This window comes from Aythya fuligula, chromosome 7 (genome assembly GCF_009819795.1).
Source record: "Aythya fuligula isolate bAytFul2 chromosome 7, bAytFul2.pri, whole genome shotgun sequence".
Taxonomy (NCBI): domain Eukaryota; kingdom Metazoa; phylum Chordata; class Aves; order Anseriformes; family Anatidae; genus Aythya; species Aythya fuligula.
The window spans coordinates 33,110,340-33,131,090 of NC_045565.1; the positions used below are offsets into that span (position 1 = coordinate 33,110,340).

The 20,751-nt window shown below is 37.5% G+C and overlaps 1 protein-coding gene across 6 annotated transcripts in view; it reads left to right on the plus strand.

The window, feature by feature from the left end:
* PLEKHA1 (pleckstrin homology domain containing A1) overlaps positions 1-18,933 on the plus strand; it is a 28,737-nt gene extending 9,804 nt beyond the window's left edge. Inside the window, exons 2-13 of one of the 6 annotated variants that reach the window (XR_004253479.1) lie at positions 1,087-1,247; positions 3,146-3,202; positions 4,817-4,862; positions 6,445-6,542; positions 7,242-7,373; positions 8,333-8,476; positions 8,707-8,775; positions 11,043-11,107; positions 11,592-11,655; positions 12,928-13,017; positions 14,167-14,477; positions 16,462-16,524. Coding sequence is in view for 5 of the 6 variants with exons in the window: in XM_032191199.1 (XP_032047090.1) it covers positions 1,107-1,247; positions 3,146-3,202; positions 4,817-4,862; positions 6,445-6,542; positions 7,242-7,373; positions 8,333-8,476; positions 8,707-8,775; positions 11,043-11,107; positions 11,592-11,655; positions 12,928-13,017; positions 16,462-16,791 (1,236 nt within the window). In the remaining variant the exon portion in view is untranslated. The other 5 variants (XM_032191200.1, XM_032191201.1, XM_032191199.1 and 2 more) reach the window with 5 other exon arrangements.
* Positions 18,934-20,751: the final 1,818 nt, after the last annotated feature.

Consider the following 20,751-nt stretch of genomic DNA (forward strand, 5'->3'; position numbering starts at 1 on the left):
GTGTGTCGTGTCCTGCTGTGGTATCTCAGTAGCCATGTGCAGATAGTTATCGAGTGTCTGCCTCGTTATGAGTGCATGCAACGATTTGAATAAAAGTAAGGAAATAATAAAAGTAAATTTCAATAAATATTAAACTTCCATGTTCCACCGAGGAAGCTGAAAGATTTTATGGAAAGGGTCTGAAGTGCTTACACCTTTTATGTCTTGAGTTTAATATTTTTGGGTGTGGGGCATTTATTTTTAGCAAAATGTAAAGGCAACTGAGTTGTTATAGTCCTGCTCTAGTGAAGATTGGCATCAGCCCGATTTTGTTATTTAAATGGTGACTTCTTGGCTTTTCTGTATGGGAATTTACTTCTGGCCTTAGAGCTGGCTCTTAAGGTAAAATGACTGTCACTCAAGATAAAAAAGCAAAGGGGGAAGAAAAAATGGAGCCGTAAAAGGAGAAGCAGGCAAAATGGGAATAAGTTAGCCCCACGTGGATATTGAGAATTTACTTTTGGACTAGCAAATGTGTTCATGTCTCTGCTGCACGCAAAGGGTCATTTTCACTGCATAATGTGTAAGGATGAAAAATTGTCTGTTTATCCCATTGCTAACCATGAAGCTTCTTCTGTAGGAGAAAAGAGAAATGTGAACAGTGTTTTTAAAAAGCCCTTTTCTTGAACTTACTTAAGCAAATGTGAAAAACCATTTTGGACAGGAGAGCTGCTGACAAAGATCCTTTCTTGACCATGAAAGGCAATGTCAAAGGAGGAAGTGTAAACCTAACGTTATCTCAGCTTTGTGCAAATTGTGAAGGGGAATCTGCAATTATTCTTCAGTGATTTTTGTAAAAACGAGTCTTAGTGCTCTTTTGTTTACTGCTTAGATAGCCTGAGTGCGTATTTCAAGGAAGTAAGAATGACCCGTCTAAAAATCCAGTGCTGGTTTTGGGAGGAAACAGCCACACTTCACTTACTCTTCCGCAGAAATTTCTTTAAGCTGCTAGCAGAAACTGCTCAAAAAATAGTGGGTGGGCACAGGGCAGTTGTAAGCTCCGTAATGAGGAACCTCGTGTAACTTGTATGCTTTTTTGTCCTGCAGTGTGATGTTCAGGGTCAGAAATGCCTTATGTGGATCGTCAGAATCGCATCTGTGGTTTCCTAGATATTGAAGAAAATGAGAATAGCGGGAAATTTCTGCGGCGGTACTTCATCCTGGACACGAGAGAAGACAGCCTGGTGTGGTACATGGATAACCCACAGGTGAGATGTTCTTGGCAACAGTTGTTTGGCCTCTGGCCATTTCAACATTTTTTCCTTCAGTAAATTTGTTAAAAATCTGAAGAGGGGGGTTTAGTATTAGTTTTATGGACCTGGAAACTTTTTTTTTTTCTTCAAAAAAAAAAGTGAAATCATGTAAATCAGTGTTAGTGTGTGCAGCCTTTTAAAGAAAACAGGATTCATATTCTGCTTAAAGCACTACTAATTGCAGTTTACAGTAAAACATAAAAACCAACGTGAATATCAGTGAGTTGCCAGTGTGTGGGAATCTTAAGTATTGACAGGAGACTTGGGGATCAGATGGGAACTGGAATTTGATACCACATTTGAATCAGTGACTAGTTTTCTAGCATGATATACTACATTTTTTTTCCTCAAATGTCTTGAATGTGCATTGCAGGTTCTCGCAGGCACTAGGTAGTACTGTACTGTGTAACCAGGTGAGCCAAATCATGCACTAGTTTCACTGTGCAGGTCTTTTATTTCACCTCTAAGCCCGTTTGGGAGTTGTGTAGTGCTTGGGTCAGTTAGCTCTTTGTTACTTTACCTCCACAGAATCAGTCACTGAAAAGCAAATTCTAATGCTGCTTGCAATTGTGTTGCAATGTGAATGCTATATGAAGGAGGAAAGCTTTTATCCATCATGGCTGAGAGCATCCTTCATCTAAAAGTTGTTTTCACAATGTGTGCACATCGGTGTTCTGTAGTGTAGGGGAGAGCAGATAATCCTTTAGGGTTTGGGTACTGAAGCAGTGACAGCAAAGGATCTAGGTCAGCTGACAGCAGTCTGCCAGAAGAATATTTGGACACCATTCTGTCAGGAAGAACGAGTTAAAAGGCAACAGAAGCCCAGTGTTCAGAGAAACAAGTGGAAAAGAAAATAAGATTGCGGCTTAATGAATGTGACATGTGACCAAATCATTCGGAAGCTCTTATTGAGGAGAAAAAAAAATAACTTCTGGAAATAAGGAGATATTTCAAATGTTTTATCACGATGAGTTAAAAGAAGCAATTCCTTTTTTCAGTTTCTTCTGTGACATATATCTAGGATGTGGTTAAAAGCTTGATCTGCTGCAGAAATTGCAGTTAGAGCCACTTTGTGGAGGCCTTTCTTAATCCTTAAAGCGGTGCAGCCCTTGATATAGGACGAGTCTGTGGTGTGTGCAGAAATTCAGCGGGCTTTTTGTTCCTGGTAGAGCTGCTCTATTTGTATCTGTGAAAATCAGTTCAGCTGCTCAAAGAATCAGTGCTGTTAAGTCAGCATTGTGATGGAAAAACAACAGAGGAGTCCTATTTGGATTGTAAATATACATAGACTTGCCTGCAACTTTAGGAAGTATCGTGGTCTTTCCCTTTTACCTTGTTTAACTTTGCATAGTTCTTCTAGTTATATAGAAAGTGTCCTTGCTTTCTGGCCAGTAGCTTTAATATTAAAAAATCAGAGTCTGTTGTTAATGTTTTTGAAAATACATGAGGCGGTCTTTGAAGTGTGTGACATAGTTGAGTGTCACTTCGTGTCCCTTCCGCCTGCCCAGGTCAAAACACATAAGACGCCAACATCTGTTGAGGAAAAAGTATTCTTTCCGGATTTCCTGGATGCAGACCTGCAAGAATCCTTTTTCCTCTAGTAAAATACATAAACCTCTGAAACAATTACTACTTGTATTGTTTCTAGCAGTCGTTCTGTTTTTAGTTGATTAACAGATGTGTGTATAATAAACAAGGAGTTTAGATCCTGTTGCAGGCATGCATTGTGTATTGTCTATAAAAACTTGCAGGGCTTTGTTTTTGTTTGTCAAATTGAATTTGTTTTTTGTGCATAAACACTGCATGTGAATGAGAATAACTCAGCTTCACCTTGTAACATTGATTTGTTTCAGAATCTTCCCTCTGGATCTCCACCTGTTGGAGTTATTAAACTTACCTATATTTCAAAGGTAAGATACATAAGGCACTGATTGCTAAATGTTGGTGCTAACTACCAAGAGATGCTTATAAATGCCTCAACTTTGGACAATTTTAAATTCTTCTTATGTAGGGCATGGCAAGCTTTTTTGCTTGTGTGCCAGTCCTGAATTTTAGTGAAGTGTTACAAATGCTCGAGTAGTACCAGGTTAAAATCAAAGCAGACGACTTAACTGTGTTGTATGGGTTTGTTTTCTGAGTTGAAAGGGCAGCTGCTTACTGCATAGAATTAATGTTTCTCATCGGTGTGTTTCAGTTCTTTACGAGCATTTGAATTCCAATTAGTCTTGGAGAAAAGATAGGGCATTTATGTAAGTCATTGGGAGTGATAGTTTGCAAATGACTTTTCTATAAATTTCTCTGCACTATTAAAATACTTATTTCTTTATACTCTCTGTACATTCAGTTCCAAATACTTGTAAAGGAAAATGGAGAACTAAGTCTCTGTGGTTAAACTTGCAGCAGATTCTGCATTGATAAATAAGTAGAGAAAAACGATTGACCTTCTGCTTCTATCACCTTTTCTTTGTACCTTTTCTTTGTGTCAGCTCTCTTGTTCTCATACTTAATCTCCCCATCTTCCATCCTGTATTTTTCATTCTTGTAAAGCTATCAGCAATGCTGGTTGTATCACGAGTACAGAAATGCCTGATGTGCTCATGTCCTTCCTCATTTCTTTCTCACACTACTTAATTTGACCGAAACCTCACATTTGTCATCTTAAGAAACGTGAAATCTTGTATCTCACTTCTAATGGACACAAGGGTGGTACAAGGGCACCTATGTGCCCTTGGGCACCTAGGCAAGCAGCTCAGTGTGCCAAGGCTCCACCAAACTGTGACAGCGTGGTTGTGCTGGCATTTGGGCCATTGAATAAAACACATCCAGCTGCAGGATGAGTCAGGACTGCTGAAACTGGCATTGCTAGACAATATCTTCATGCCCAGCCCTGTGCCACATTGAATAGTATGACAAAGGCTACTCATGAGTCCTCTTCCACGTGTCTAACTTTGCATACTTCTTCTAGTTATGTGTCCTTGGTTTCTAGCCAAGGAACGATTTTGAAGCAAGAGGCTGCTTGGCCTTCTCTTCCCCCCTCACTAGAGGTGCTCTGTAATGTGAAAATAGCAGTCCCTCTCTCCTTTTCCCCTCCTTCCCAGTGGTTTAGAGAATCTCTGAAGAAAAGTTGCTATTACTATGGTAAGGAGCCAAAATATAAGTGGTGCCCTTGAGAGTACTAAAATGTCCTTGAATTTTTAGTTCGGTTGAGAGATGGAAGTTCAAAATGAAAGCAGAAGCGTTATGTTTACAGATTTTCAATGTTTTGTCTGAGATTTTTCCCTTAATTAGGAAGGTAATGAATCCTTAAACTTAAGGAACAGGAGCATATGGCCTAAGCTGCCTCCTTAACATAGGATGTGCATCTTGAACTGAAATTTATAGTGTTTTTCTCTGTATATCGTTACACTTAATGAGCTACCTGATGCTGCTCATCCTCAAATTCAGCTATTTAAAAGAGAAAATTGTGATGTTTGATGCATGTTTTGTGTACACAGTAATATTTATGCTGTTAATTTTCCTCCTAGGTTAGCGATGCAACTAAGCTAAGGCCAAAGGCAGAGTTCTGTTTTGGTAAGTTCTCGTGAGCAGCGTGCATGCCAACTGTGTTCTTCAGAAACCTGAAACAGAGATGTTCTGCAATTCTAGTACGAGATGCAGCTGGTGGTGTTTTTCAGAAATAACTTGTGTTCACTGTTTCCTCTTTAATAATGTTGGCTTCTTCGTGAGGTGTTTTTATGGCTTTTTCATGCATCAGCTTAACGAGGAGTAGGTGAGAGGGTTCTTTTTCAGATGTTTGAAGTTTCTGAGGCAATAATAAGCTAATTAAAAGCAATGGGTGTTTTCAGAGATGTGGCATGCCTGTCAGCTATGGAGATAAGTAATTTAACTGTTTTAATCTGTATTGCTCATAAAACAGTTTAATTGATCTAAAACTACTGTCGTGCCTGCCAATGCTCTTACATCAAGTTTCAGCCTTTAGCGCTGCACTAAAGAAATAATTTGCTTGGGGTACCTTCTAGGTTCATTGCTGTTTAAGCTTGTTGCAACTTGGGTAAAGCTTTGTCTGCTCGTAAGTCCCTTTTTATTAGATTTTTCATATTTATAAGTCACTTGTCTAGAACTTAGCATAATTCCAGAATTTCATGACAGGCAACTTGCACTCACAAAAGTGCACACACAGCCTGGAATCAGCCGCTGCTCCGTTCATGAATAACTGTTCCTTATGGCTGCCTTCACGTCAGCCTTATCTCAGCTGAAGGTGCTGAGAACGCCTGCGGGGTTGGAGGCAGCTCGCTGAGGTGCACCTCGCCGTGGGCAGTGTTTCACAGGCCAGGAGAAGGCAGCTCCGCTTGAACTGGGCAGATCCACAGCTTGTGTTTGCTTTTAGCAACAACTTGAGCTGTTATGTTATAGGTAGGGCAGCAAATGCTTCGAAGTTCTGGGAAGATTTTATAAAATTCACCTTAAAACTAATTTCAGAATAGGTTTGTGAGATACCTAATCAGGATTATTTTGACACAAAGGAAATATGTTTGTCCTTTTTGGATAAAGGACTGCTAGGTGTTGCTAGATACAATAAAAATGTGCTTTCACTGCTACGTCACTAAACTAAAATTTATTTTGTTGTGGCAGTCTTAAAGATGTTTGGTCCAGAGCATCATATATTTACAAATCAATATTGATTTTTCAGAAATTAAAAATAAAAATCTGTGTTTGTCATCATGTTAACGTGTTTCCTGCAAAGGTTAACATATAATGCTCAGAGGACTAGGGAGAGAACCTTCAGAAATCCCTGATCATAAGCCTTGATGCTTAGGAAATTTGAGACTGAGAAAAAGAAATCTGGGAGAAAATTCTGACTAAAACTCAAGGGTTTATTTCTATGTAATAAAAATATCTCGAACTCTGTATGCTGCAGATTAGGTGGAGAGCTTAAAATAAAAAAGGAAGAGGGGATTAAGGTGGTATTGTTCTGGCTTTTATGAATGAAGGTAGCCTCTCAAGTGTGCGTGCATCTTTAGATGACTTTCTAAAAATAAAGGAAGCACAGACCTTAAATACTCAGTGGATTTTCTATCTGAAATTGTTCTTACGGTGTAAAGTTTGCTCTTAAATTTCAGTGGTTTTAATTTTCATAATGTTTTTTTAACAGTTATGAATGCAGGGATGAGAAAATACTTCCTACAAGCCAATGATCAGCAAGACCTTGTTGAATGGGTAAATGTTCTGAACAAAGCTACCAAAATCACAGTAAGTCATTTCACTGATATTTGGCAGTGCTTTCAAGTGTTGACTTTCAAGATGTATTATGTTTCCAGTTCTTCTACTAGAGTTGTCATTTCATCTCTATAAAATGTTTTATTTAGTCTTCAAGACTTGAAGGAGCTGTACAGAGCCTCCTCCAGGCTTGAGTTTATTTTAGTTTTTTGCTTTTGGAATTGGACAAAAGCGTATTTTCAACTTTATTGCAGCATCCTCAGTCTTTATGGCACATATTGGAATATGAATGAAAATTCATATTCACTGTTCAGACATAATATTTAAAAAAGTCTTGATACTGTAGCACTGTGTTCATGGCCTTGCTGTGAGAGCTGCACTAGGCAGTGGGGAGTCCCTGTTCTGCAGTACTCCTTACTGAAAGGAAGTGAGAAATAACTACAAATTAGACATGCTTCTTGAAGATCAAGTATAACACTTAGGGCAAAGTTAGGAATTAATTTTGAGCGTTCAGTACACCTGGTGACTTAGCTTAGATAGCACCGGTTTTATTCTGAGGACTAAAGCTTAGTCATTGCAATGTATTTTCATGTAAATTGTTTCTAGCCTTTTACAGTTTAAGAACGTTTCTGAAATCCTGCTGAAAACAAATTAACAATGCTTGAATAATGCTTAGAGTTTTTTTTTCTTTTTCTATAAAACCTTACATTGATTATCATGTTTGACTTTGAGGTACCAAAGCAGTCCGATCCTCTGTGTCAAATGGATAATGCAAACCGTCAAGCTGAAAGCCCAGGTGGAAAGAAGCAAGTGTCTTACAGGACAGAAATTGTTGGTGGCGTTCCTATCATTACGCCTACCCAGGTAATAATTTCAAACCAAGAGGGGTGTTATTTGTTAGAGGGAGCTTTGTTATTTGGTAGGTGAGAATAGGTCGTGTGTCATAAGGCAGCAGTCAGCTTCTAACCTTGCTCAGAGGACTGACGTTTTGATGCACACCTTTTAGGGTTTCTGAGTGACTTTTTGAGGATTTTATTCCCTTTATACACGATTATAAAGAATTATACAAGGCTATAAATAACTACGTGAGTGGGCTGGTGCTCTTCAGTGTGCAAAAGAAATAACTAAAGGAGGATATAAGAGGTCTACAAAGTAACAATTGGCAGAAGTAGATGGCATGTGTAATGTATGAGAGTTATGAACTCCTTAACAAAGCTAGTAGTGGAACAAAGGGATGGAGGAGTTCCTTCAGTGAGCAGTAAAACGTGAGATTCTTCTTGCCAAGAGATTACATGGATACCAGAAACTTTGAGTTCAAGAGATTAAGCAGGCTTATGGAAGAAGCAGTCATGTGGTGTTAAACCTACAAAGCTATATCTGTTTCTGGAAGTTCCCTGAGCTGAAAATAGCTGGAGGTTGGATTAATGTCATGTGAATGACATGTAAACACCTGAATTCTGTGCTGTGTGGTCCTAGAAATTTTTGTTGTTGTTGCCATTTCTAGTATTTTGCCTGTATGTATAGTTAATATTTAGCTTTTGTCTGACACTCTTCAACCTGAGTGCCTGTCAGTGTCGCTTTAGAAAACTCGCGCTTTCTTACTGTAACTTCTGAATGAACTTTGCAAGTTCTCAACCAGAGCCCTTAGAGCCTCAACAGTTGTCTCTAAAAATCAGTTGAAATATTTGGTCCTTTCAAAACAAAGCAGAAATAGGATTATGTGGGATAATACAAGTATTTCCTGAGTAGTCATAGGATGCTTATTCTCTGACCTTTAGAAAACCTGAAAATATTCTGAGCTTTCCTTTTTTTTTTTTTCCTAGAAAGAAGAAGTCAACGAGTGCAGTGAAGGTGCTGATAGGAATTATCTGAAACGATCACAAAGTCACCTTCCTTACTTTACTGCTAAACATCCTCCAGATAATGCTATTATCAAAGCTGGCTACTGTGTTAAACAAGGAGCAGTGGTAAGTACTTGAGAGCAGTGGGTTTCATTAATTTTTAATGTTTCTTATAGGGTATTTGTGTTGCTGAGTTGCTATGATTTCAATTGAGGTTATTGCAAGAAAGATTAAAACTTCTGGAAGCTAATATTCTATTGCGATAATTTTTCAGTTCTCCTTCCCTAAAGAATTGGGCAGAGACTTGCTGAAATACTTTGCAGACTATGCATATAAAATATTTTTTCTTTTAACAGATGAAGAACTGGAAGAGAAGATACTTTCAGTTGGATGAAAACACAATAGGATATTTTAAGTCTGAACTGGTAAGTTTCCAATTGCTTGTTGTTTACCAGTGATACTTACAAGAAAATCTAAACTACACTTGTATTCAAAAATGTGGTGTTCTGCTCCTGAAACTCTTTGCTCTGTACTGTAATAACTCTTCGTGGTTGGGAAGAAGAAAAAACTTTTAGGGTGGTTTTTAACTTGGACTTAAGTCTTCTCTTTGTGAATCTGTGAGTAGGGCGTTGAATGACAGTAGGGTGTATTCTGTAATCACGTTAATTTTTTTTAGTACTTTATGTTCCTTTGTACTTACATATACTTTGTTCTTGAAACAACTGATCATTATAGGGTGCTTATCATGCAAACGATGGGATCTTTCCCATGGCAGCTGAGACGTGTAAAGAATTCTGCTGTTCAGAGACAATGCTTACAGAGTTTGTTTGGGTTTCATTTTTATTCCCCACTCATAGCTCTTGAACCTCTTGATGAATTTTGACCAAATGTTAAGTGCCTTCAGGGTTCATTTGAAAATAAAGTGGGAGGTACTGGAGATAGCGTGGAATTCCTTCCAACAGAAAGCAGGCCAACAAACAGGAGAAAGTCTGTACACAAGGCATGAAACCTTAGTGTTCCAAATCAGGTAGACTGAGTTTACGGGCGAAATGTAAGAAGGAAAACGTCAAGAAGCTGAGTTTTAGGCTATTTCTGGAAAAAATCTTTTTGGAAGTGTGAGGTCTTTGCCTTGTCGGAAATAAGGAAATACAACAGCAGCAGGAGTTTGATCTTGTTGTTGTGAAGCAGTCAGCATAATGCAATTCTGACATGTTGCCTAAAATAAAACTTTGATTTTAGTTGATTTTTTTTTTTAAATCATACAACCTGAGTGCAGGTTACACGCTAATAAATTCCAACTCTGCAAAGAATTCTACTGTGAGAGTCTGCTATAGAAATATTAAAAATGCATATGCTTTTAGTGTTTCTGTCATCATACTCCTTTCCAGTTTAACTATTTGAAGAATTAAAGAATTGAAATGAAGAATTTAAGATCTTGTAGCGTCTTCTATTCTTTGTGCTAATATCCTCTTGCTATAGTGTGCTCTTACAAAACAACAAAACTATCAAAAGAACTCCAGTTTTGAAAATTACAAACTTTTTTTCTTTTAAGGATCTGTTCTTTTCAGTTTGAGGAAGAGCCCATGTCTGTCCTCTGGTGGATTATAGTGTAGTATACGCAGTATTAGTCTAGGAGAATAGTTTCTGAGCTGAGGTCTGCTAAGCCTGTGACTTTCCCAGAATGTTCAGCTTTGTGGTTTTCCCTTAAGCATATCTGTATTGCCGGGGAAGTCTTGCAGCTCATGTTTGATGTATTACTTTGAAAACTGTTTTAAGGGATGGGTGAACCCGAGAAGACTGAAGGGTGAAGAAAGAAGGGCAAAATAACTGAGAACATAGATGTTAAAACTGTTCTATGCTATAGGAACAAATGATCAGAACTGACATTTGAGAGTTGTTTTATTTGGGTGAAATTCACTGTTCACTATACTAAAATAACTCTTTTAAGTATATATACTAGAAATTGTAATTTAGAGGAAGTCATTCCATAGTTGGCAGCTTTTGTTTGTTTGCAAGCTGAAGTAGTCCATTGTAACATTGCTTAAAGAACACAATAGGAGATGAAATCAGTTTTTTTTTTACTGCAATAACTGCAATAGCCACATGAAAATAATAGTGGAAATACCTTTTTTTCAAGAAATCAAATTAACCTATGTGTAATATTACTTTATGGCAAAAAATGAACACTCACTTGTTTTCCTACTATATGAAGCTTTGGCAGTGTTGTAACACTTGTGTTTGGTGCAGTAATAGAATTTTCAGGTGCTTTAAGAATATTTTTTTCTATAGGTTTTGTTATGTTTTCATTCTATGGTCAGTACAATTGAAAATAAATAGAAATACTCCTAGAGCTGTGTCATGCTGTACATTGAATAAAGCATCTCTTTTAATGGCATTTCATTGTACGTTAATATAGTGACAGTCCTACTGAAATAATCTGCTGTTTGTTTTTCCCCTTACCTCTTGGTTTGACATCCTCTTCACTGCAAGTGCCATGGTTGGTTTAATACTAAAATAAACAAATAAATAAATCTTGGTTGACGTCATGCTTTGCAGATGTGACTGTCCTCATTTATGCAGGTCTGCTGCAGTAGTCTGACCTGATTTTTGGCTTTTTGACTATATTCTAGTTGTTAGATATACTCTGCTAAAGTATTTTTACCTTTTTTTTTTTTTTTTTTTTTTTTTCTAGGAAAAGGAACCTCTCAGGGTTATACCACTTAAAGAGGTCCATAAAGTTCAGGAATGCAAGCAAAGGTGAGGAGAGAAGCACTGAAAAATCAAGGGACTTGATACACTTCATTATCATGACTAGACTGCTTGGTGGAAACAGTGGAGAGCTTTTTAACTACTTCTGTTGACTTATGAATGTGGTACTTAGACTACTATTTAGGAATAATACTTTGAAAGTCAAAACAAAAATATAAATGTGAAGTTTTGCAGAAATCTGATTAGAATAATAAATATTTAAACTTAATATAATATGTCTGAGAGTGTTCTAACTAAAAATAACAAGTCACACTAATTACTAAAGAACCTTAAGACTAAATTGAATATGAGGTGCTGTTCTTTTTCCACTTGGCACTTGCAAAAGGAAAAAAAAAGTGAGTTTAGAGATAAAGAATGCAGAGATCTTCAGCCCTCAAATGCACCTCTTTGGTTCTCTGCACATCCTAGAATATCTATGAAATGAAGTGGGAAAGTTGAACTTGTTGTTTAAGTATTTGTGTTTCCTTTGCAGTGATATAATGATGAGAGACAATCTCTTTGAAATTGTAACAACTTCTCGAACCTTTTATGTACAGGTAATTTTTCTTAAAACTTTGGGCAAAACCAGGTGACTGACATAGTCAAAGCAAAGCAGCGCTGCCATTTTGCTTTTTAAGTTGTACTTGAACATGCCATGACTTTTAGAGGAAATGCAATCTTCATATTTCAGAATAAGTTGCATATAAGAAATATAACACAACACCAAGTGTTGGTAGTATATAAAAGCAATGAACAACAAATCCTAATATTATGATGTTGTTATTTGGGTCTTCAAATTCTGTAGTATCAACTCAATATATTAAATCTTTTATTCTGTGGTACTGTAATTTTACTCATAGTAATGGATTTCTCAGATTCAAATTAAAATGTCTACCCCATTAAAATATCTGCTAAAGCACTAGAATGCTTAGGCTTCATATTTGAAGATACTGTTGGTGAAATGCATCCATAAGTACTTTATTTGGTGCATCTTTACCATGTTATCTTTTAAATGTGTGGATATAATGCAAATCACTCAGCTAGACAAAGCGAGTCTTTGTGGGAACGTGATGCTCTTAGCACTGTCTCTCCTGTTCCTGGAGGAGGAAATAATTTGAGTTCTCTTGTAGGATCAGAAAGGCCCGTATCATCTAATACAGGCAGTGGGGCCAGATGCTGAGTTTTGAGCTGTCTCGTGGCTGAACATAATTAAGTGACATATTATACAAAGTTTTTGCTGGGTTGGTGTGCTAGTTTTGTAAAGCTGCCAAATGGTGAAGAGGGAGCTTTAGCTTTTTAATCTGTCCCGGATAAGCTCACCCTTGACACTCGCTGTTAATCTACTGCATTTTTGTAAGACTCTTGTTTTAAGTAAATGTACAGATGACCCTGAATGTAGACTGCTTCTTATTTTACTTTAGCTCTTCAGTAATTACCTCATAGAAGTAAGGTGCAAAGAAGTAAAATGAATGAAAAATACGGAAGCTTGTGAACAGTTTCATTGTGAACAGTTTGCTGAGAGGGGTCAGCGGGTCTCCTGTAAGAATTTCTGTAGGTGCTTTAACTTATTTGTTTAAAATAAGCAAAAATTGAGCTAGAATACATGTATGTAAACTGTGTGTATACACACTGCTTATTTTATAGAAGTACATGCATAAAATCTTGCCCCGAATTTACTATTATAAGAAATGTCAACATCAAAAAATGCAAGTCCCTTTGGCTTTAAGTAACAGACTACTAAAGTAGGCTAAGGCTGTGATTTTGATGCAGACAGGAGACTGTAAGAGTGAAGAGCTGGCGTTAACCATATCTCCTGTTGTTTGATCCAGGCCGACAGTCCAGAAGACATGCACAGTTGGATAAAAGCAATTTCTGGGGCCATTGTAGCACAGCGGGGACCTGGACGATCAGCGGCTTCCGTATGTTACTCTGAAACTTAGAGAAATGCAATTAGTTCACGTTGACTTGTGCACATGAAGTTCTAGTTGTTTTTCCTTTTGTCTGTCCTCTGTCCTGTCCTGTAGTAACACGGCATCTTTGCATGAAATTCATACAATTGGCATAAATTTATGCACTTTTAATTGAGCACTTATCTTAGTCTTACCTATATGTTCTGCTTCATGTGCATTGTACTGTCTTGATCACGTAGATAACACAAGTGCTAACCTATAAAAATTCTTCAAGATCAGTTGGATCTTTTGTCACCACGCCACTAATAGTTCACAAGTAAAATTGAGCCTTTCTAATTGCTGCGAGGCGTTTTTGATAATTGCTGAATTTTGCATTCAAGTAACAAAATCCTAATTTGATTTTAACAGCTATCACTATTACACTGTCATTGTCTGTTTTTGATAGTTTATTGTGTATGCAGATTCACATTTAAAATAATTTTTTTGAGAGAGATCTGCTCGCATGAATTAGCTTTTGCTGTCGGAAGCTCTGTGGGCACCATCTAGCACTGCTGAACTGAGGCACTGTGACAAATCTTACTGTTTCTGAAGCCACATGGATGCCAGCATTTCATACATACTTGCATTTAAGCTGTACCAGACCTTCACTGCTTTTCCACAAGTTAATGTTCTTTGTGCTGAAGGCTACTGCAGTGTCACAGTGCCTCCGAGTATGTCCAGATAAAACAAATGGAATACTTCCCAGTTCAGATGCTGCACGGTGTGGCTTTTCTCTGTTTGGCTGTGGGATGTTTTGTAATAATCTGAATATATCATCACCCCCGTAATCTGAAATCTAGTAACTTAAATCTGGTCTTTGAAGATGTACTTTCATAGATGTTGTTTCTGGTGTTTGAATCTAAGCTCTCAATTATTTTTTGCAACTGAGAGCTGGTTTTACATAAAACATCCTATTATAAAACTTGCTATTATAAATCTTGGTTTGGGGGTATGAAAATATGCAGGTAACTTTTCTTTGTGTATGCTTTTTTTTTTTTTTTTTGTGGGGCTAACTGAGCAACCTAGCTATTACTGTCTGCATCACTTTTCTTTTTCCCTTTCTTCTCTTCTTTCCCCAAGTATAGGTTACTCTAATCTTAGCTTTGCACTGTGTTCCAGATGCGGCAGGCCAGAAGGCTGTCGAATCCTTGTATACAGAGGTATACATCAAGAACTGGTGAATGCAGCACGTATGTGGGCTCTCATGTAAACTTGCCTTCTTAACAGAGGGCTAGAACTAGAGACTAATTTGCTCTATAAAAAAACTAAAAATGATGCTACCTGTTATCATTACCATTACTGAAAACTAACTCATAAATTATATCATTCACTTACAGGTTTGCTCTTTTTTTCTTGCTTTTAAAATAATTGGAATTAAAGTGATAAAAACAACTATTTGCACTTCAAAGTATAACAGATATTAAAACACAGTAAGTTCTGTAATGTCACTTAAAAAGGAAAGTATTAAAACTAATTTGCATGAGAGTTCATATTTCCATTTTACTTTACATTTTTTTGAAACTGTGCAAAAGCAAAATTAAATTTCAGCTACCCACAAACTAATACAGATGCGTGCACGCAAAATGCACGTCTTAACTCTAGTAATTGGAAGGATAATTCTGTAGCCTGATTTGCATGGCTTATAAGTCTCTGCATGAAATTATTTGTTCATAGAAGCGTTATAATGTGTAATCGGTGCGCTGTTCAAAGCAGTACACCTTAAGAGTAATAAAGCAGCATAGTCTCTTAACTGTGAAATTACAGGCAGTGTGGGTAGTAAAATCTGAGTATTCTTTGGTTGATTTTTTTTTTATCAATTTTTAGAGATCTTGTCATAACTTCCCTTACTGTTGTCCTACTTGTTCAGCTACAATTACTAATAGAAAGAAGAACAGTAGTAAATCACTACATCATATGTTCTCCTAAAGCAAATGTTTTTCTTAAAGTGAATCATCAAGCCAGGTATGAAATACAAAAATGTGTATATAATGTGAAGTACTTCACTGCATTTGAACTTTAAAATTGAATTTCCAAAAAAAAAAGAACAGCTCCTTCACCCAATAATACTAATTCAAAGAAAAACTACATTATTATTTGGCAGAAACCACTGTGATTAGATTTTTGAATCACTGACATAGCATTCTAAAAAAAAAAAAAGTGGAAAACTGCTATTGAGAAAGAAAACAGGTATTTCACTTAGGATTTATATTTGCATCTTGGACACATCTGTGATGGGATTTTGCTAATCATGTGCTGAAAAGTGGCTCGATTTCTGTGCACACATGGTTTCCCAGATTGAAGTTTCATGTACTAACACTGGTGATGGCAGAAGTGGCAGTAGCTACAGCTCCTAATACGTGCAGAGTGAAGTATTTGGTGCATCTCTGCATGTCATTCTGATCATATCATTTAACGTAGCATCCTGTGCTGTCTTAGATACCCCCAGGTATCTGAGACGTCCTTACAGAGCTGATAGGTATGGTGCAGAATATGAGAAATCTTTTCTGGAGATACAGCTGTAGGTGAGGCAGGATATCCTAATGTCGTGATCTAAAGGGGTATCTGGCCTGTGGGTGTATAGAGGTCACCACAGTGGTTTGCAGGATTCCAAAATACACAAGGATATAGAGACTTTATTTTCTAAAGATTTTTGATTATTACAGATCACCAAAGATCTTTAAGATCTGAGAGGTCACCTCAAGGTGTCTAGTTAAGAAAACCAATCTCAGAGGAGACCAACCAGGCCCAAAGTGGGCTCTGAAAGGGGTCTGAGGTAGCAGAGTTTGAGTGCAGAGTCGATTTACATCATGGGGTATGGAAGGTTTAGAAGTGAGTCTGAAAGTCAGGAGTCAACCTGATGTTCCAGCAAAGATTCAACATGTTTAGAATAACCAAGAGAAGCAAGAAAAGAGGCAGCTCTTTTTCAGAAAGAGGGAGCCACCATTTTGGGTAAAATCTGGGGCCTTTTTAGTATTAAGACATAAAAGGCTGTAGGATAGCAGCACCAGATTTAGGACGTGAGTGCCTGTTGTATGTAAATGATTAAATACACTTCTTTCTCTGAAAAATGTCACTGTCAGTAGCCTTTTAAGTGCACATCTTCAAATGGTAACTTAAGATACTAATGAAATGACAAGCCTCAATTTGCTGCACTACATTATAAAGTCTAAAGAGCTGCTGAGCTTGATTTGAGAAATTTAATTCCGTAAAATGAAGAGAATGATGTTGCTGTCACATACTGCTGTAAGCTCACACTTAACACACTGCCTTGAGAAAGCACTTGCCTCCTCCTGCTGTGGCTGTTGCTTTGCTTTGTACATTTCCTGTCTTGATTTTTTTCTGGGAGAAATCTGAAGCTGCATCTTCCTGAAGTGATGTCAGGGACTTAATTTGACGCGTGCTCTTCTTTTCCAGGAGCATACCGAGTCTTCTCCCGAACCCACCGATGCTCCCCGTTCTGCCGTCCCAGCCCCAGCCACCTCACATTCCACAGTCGCTCACAACAGCCCTCTGGTCCCAAACCCTCACGCCAAATACCCTGCCTTGGAGAAGCGAGGATTTCACGAATCTTTTACCAAGGCCAAGCCAGGGAGCTACAAGATCCAGGTTGTCGCTCCAAGAGAATCAGCTGCCAAAGTGACTGAACAGGGCCTCTCGGAACCCCAAAGTAAAAATGGCACTCAGGAACAGGATCCTGGCCTTGTGGATCTGGATGATGCAAGCCTTCCAGTTAGCGATGTGTAGTGTTGGAAGCGTTTGGAGAATGATCCATGTGTTCGGTCCTCTAATTTCCTTACTCGGACTTTTAACCAAAGAAAATTACAGGAAATAAGAACAAAAGAAAAAAAACAAACACTGATAAATACATATGTATGTGTGTGTTTATGTACACACACGTGCATATATATGTTTGTATATTGCCTTTTGGCTAAGGGTCAAAAATTGACCTTATGCATTTTCTCAAAGCCTGATAGTAAATCACCAGGGAGGGGCCAAACTGCACAATTTAAAAGGAAATAAATGACAAAACAACCCCAAAGTACTTCTGCAAGTAAGCAAGGTACCAGCAACCTTTCATTCCTAATCTGGCAAACTAAATTAATCCAATTAATGCTATGTTGTGGAAACCTTATTGCCAACAGATGTGATTATTTAACTTCATTCTGAACTACAGTAAGATTTTATGCATATGCAAGAATTTTCTGTCTGACTTTCAGATACCAGGAAATGCACAAAATGTTTCTTCTGTTCTTTAGGATCAACAGTGTCAACTGAATTGTTATCAGAACAAGAATTCTGGGCTCCCTTGGAATTCTAATTATGGTGCTGTAAAATTTCCACTAAAATAATATTTTGAATAGTCATTCTATTTTTGATGCACTCCTAAAGGTGGGTTATAACTTTTTGCACATTTGGGTTTTAATGGACTGCATGTAGTGGTGTTTTGGAGGGGGGAGGAGAGAAATTGGACTCTTAAATTTGGACACTTTAGACCTTTTTGAACTAAATAGGGTTTATATTGTGTTACATTAGGCTTTGCAGCAATTATTTTTATTAAATGTCTAAATGTATCGTTTGATTACTGTTTTGCAAATGGTTTTCTTATCAGTGCTTTGTGAACAGTTATTTCTGTATTGGATCAGTGGAAGACCTCAGTTTTGTTGTCACTGGTACTGAACTGTTCATAGTCCTGCGGTTGTGGCCTATAACTTTTTGGTGCACTAATAAAATTAAGTGCCTGTGTTTTTTCTCACACTGTTGAAACACTTTCAGATTAGGTATGTACACAAACCCGTTCTTAATGGCTTTGAACGTTGGGTTGGAGTTGTTCTGAATAGTGTAGTCTGAAACAGCTATTTAAAATAGAAAAATGATGCTAGGGGTATACCAGTGGTCTGGTATTGCACCTACTAGCTGTGCAATATGTTTTTTTAAAAAATGAATATTTGTTGTTTGTGTACACTGTGTTAAGGGGCTTCAGTGATGCAAATGGAGAGAACCTTTACATTTCAAGTACTGGATTAGATTGAGTGTGTACTTTTCATCGTTTTTAAAAAATGTTTGTTTTAATCAAAACCCCAGAAATATCTTATGCTGCTGCTTATTGTGATTCGGATTGTCCAGCTTTGTTACTTTTTTTTTGTCTACTGTAACCGAAGATACATATCATCCAAGTCCATCTTCTCTCCAACTTCCAAACTGACTTCCTGCTCGAGAGATGCGGATGGCTTTACCATGATAATTTGTTGATCCAAGGATGGAATAATTGGTGTCATGTGAGAGTGAAATGTAATCTAATTTCACAACCTTAAATTATATCAGCACCTTCATTTTTTTTATCCATAAGCTATCTAACCACAGTCTCACGGCAGTGGTGTTTGTATATTACTGGTTTTGTTTGACTCTTTAAATACATGTGAAAACTAGTACGGAATTGGAAGTTTCTGTAAATGTCTAAACTAGTATTGTAGGTTTTAACTTCTATAAAGACAAAACAATAGATCTTTAAAGGCATATTTTTTCACAAGTACATTCTGTGTGGAAGACACTTTGCATTGAAATATTTTTACTGTAGTCTAACATCTGAAATCACTCGCTCTGGTACAGCTTTCACACTGCATGTTCATTTTACTATATTTTGGTATTGGCAATTTTACACATTGGGTGGAGGTAAAGCAGCTCCATTATGGGACTTTTAAAAGGGGAGGGGGGGAGAACTACTGTTGTAGTTCAGTAGCATAGGGAAATATTTGTGGTTGGTAATTGTCAGGGTCTCCTATTTATCAGTACTTTTTTAAATCTATGAAAATTGTTAAATTATTTTAGAAACAGTGCTGTAAATATGTCACATTTAAATTGTCAATAAATCAGTTTGGGTAACTTAAAGTAACAGCTGACTCTGTTTCCTTGCAGTGCATTACATGTTTTACCAGATTAATATATCCCTTTTTGGCATATAACAGGTCAAGTTATCTTTTTCACTTTTCAAATCAGATCTGTTTGTGTAGCCTAAAGAAAAAAAAAAATGAACAAACTGAGCTGTTTCACTCTTCTCAGTTTCTTTCGTGGAGTTTTCAGATGGTATCCAAGAGAAAGCTGTTTGTTTCCCTTCTTGATCAATAGTAGGGAAGAGGTGGTGTGTAACCATTTTCAAGTTAACCATTTGGAAACACTCGAGGCCCTGTCTGAGACTGGGGAACAGCAAGAGAAGAAAACGTAACTTGCCTTTTTTTCTGGTTTTATACTGTAGCATAACAAAATTTCTCTCAGAAACGCTTTCCTGAAATAACTGCACCTCCATGACATCTGGAAGCAGCTCACTGTACATTAGATAGGACAGCACCACACTTGAGTGACTGAACTTCAAATCCAGTTTTCTCTTTTAAGTGGATCGGTGTCTCAGTGGTATGTGAACTTCAGTTGATGTTTCAGTAAGGCCTTCGCTCTATCAAGTTAGATACACCATGCTGAGTGCAGCAACACAATTTATTCTTAGTAATAAATGTCAGAATAAAATACAACCACTGGCTGCAGCTCACTCATTTTAACTGAGCTGAAATGCCGCTTCTAGTTCATCTGTCTTACTGGCTGCTTTTCTGCTGTTTAGCTTTCAGCTTCTTTATCCTCTAATGATTCTCATAAATATCTTAGTTTTTTTTCACAGGCTGAGACCTGATCCGTGGTCACTGAAATGACTTGGATGTGTTTTACTACAGGCTATCTTGCATTTTTCATCTGTTAAAAATTTGCTGTTGTCCCTTTATTGAAGAGGGAATTGAATTATTCTTTATGGCTATAAATTTCTGTAAGCTTCTCGCTGTAATATGGTGGGTTTGATTCAAATGCGTTTAAGGCATATGATGTACATACTGGTCCTGAATGTAGTTTAATATTAATTGGCATATGCCTCAACTCCTGTAACAACAGGGTGTCAGCACCACCTAGAGGTCATACTCAAGCTTTTAAAGCGATCTGACTTGGGCTTTTATTTTAAGTGTATTTCTGAATGTTAAAAATCTTTGAAACTCCACTTGTTAAGTCATGGAAAAAAGGCTTTTAAACCTTTTTTCTCCTGGTATGCTTTGAGTAGAGCAACGGCAGCAAACCAGCTGAAGACAAAATATCCCTCTTCCTGCCCCACTTGTTCACAGCACCAACTGTGCAAGCCTTAATGTTATAGGAACAACGTGAATAGCCTAGGACCTTGTGCAGTAAATAGTACAGGCGTGAGGTTTCTCGCAATGGTGCTGACTGTGGAAAGCAACTCCAGGCAATGATATGAATCAACAAATAGTCAAAAATAGAAGGAATTAAAGAACTATGCAAGTATGAAAAGCAAATTCCCTAAATTAGCAAAACCCAAACCGCAGCATTAACAAAATACATCGGTCTTAAATAACCCATGCTTCCCTGTGACAAACCAGTTCAGGAGAGGCCTGTTGCTAATAGCTAAATAGTAATCAGCTCTGGTAAGAGTAGCCTTTGGAGAAAAATGCAAACATACTACAAAATGACTACAAAACATGCACTTTGAAACCACTAATTTGTGCTTGTAAGGCATGTACATGTCTAGCCGTGCAAGGCAGTGAACTGGGAGAGGTCGCGATCTGAGCTGGTTGGCTTCAATTACTGATGCATAAAAACTCCAGAATGTCGCTGGGAAACTGGTTAAAACACTGTGGTTGCTCAGAAGGACCTGTGAGG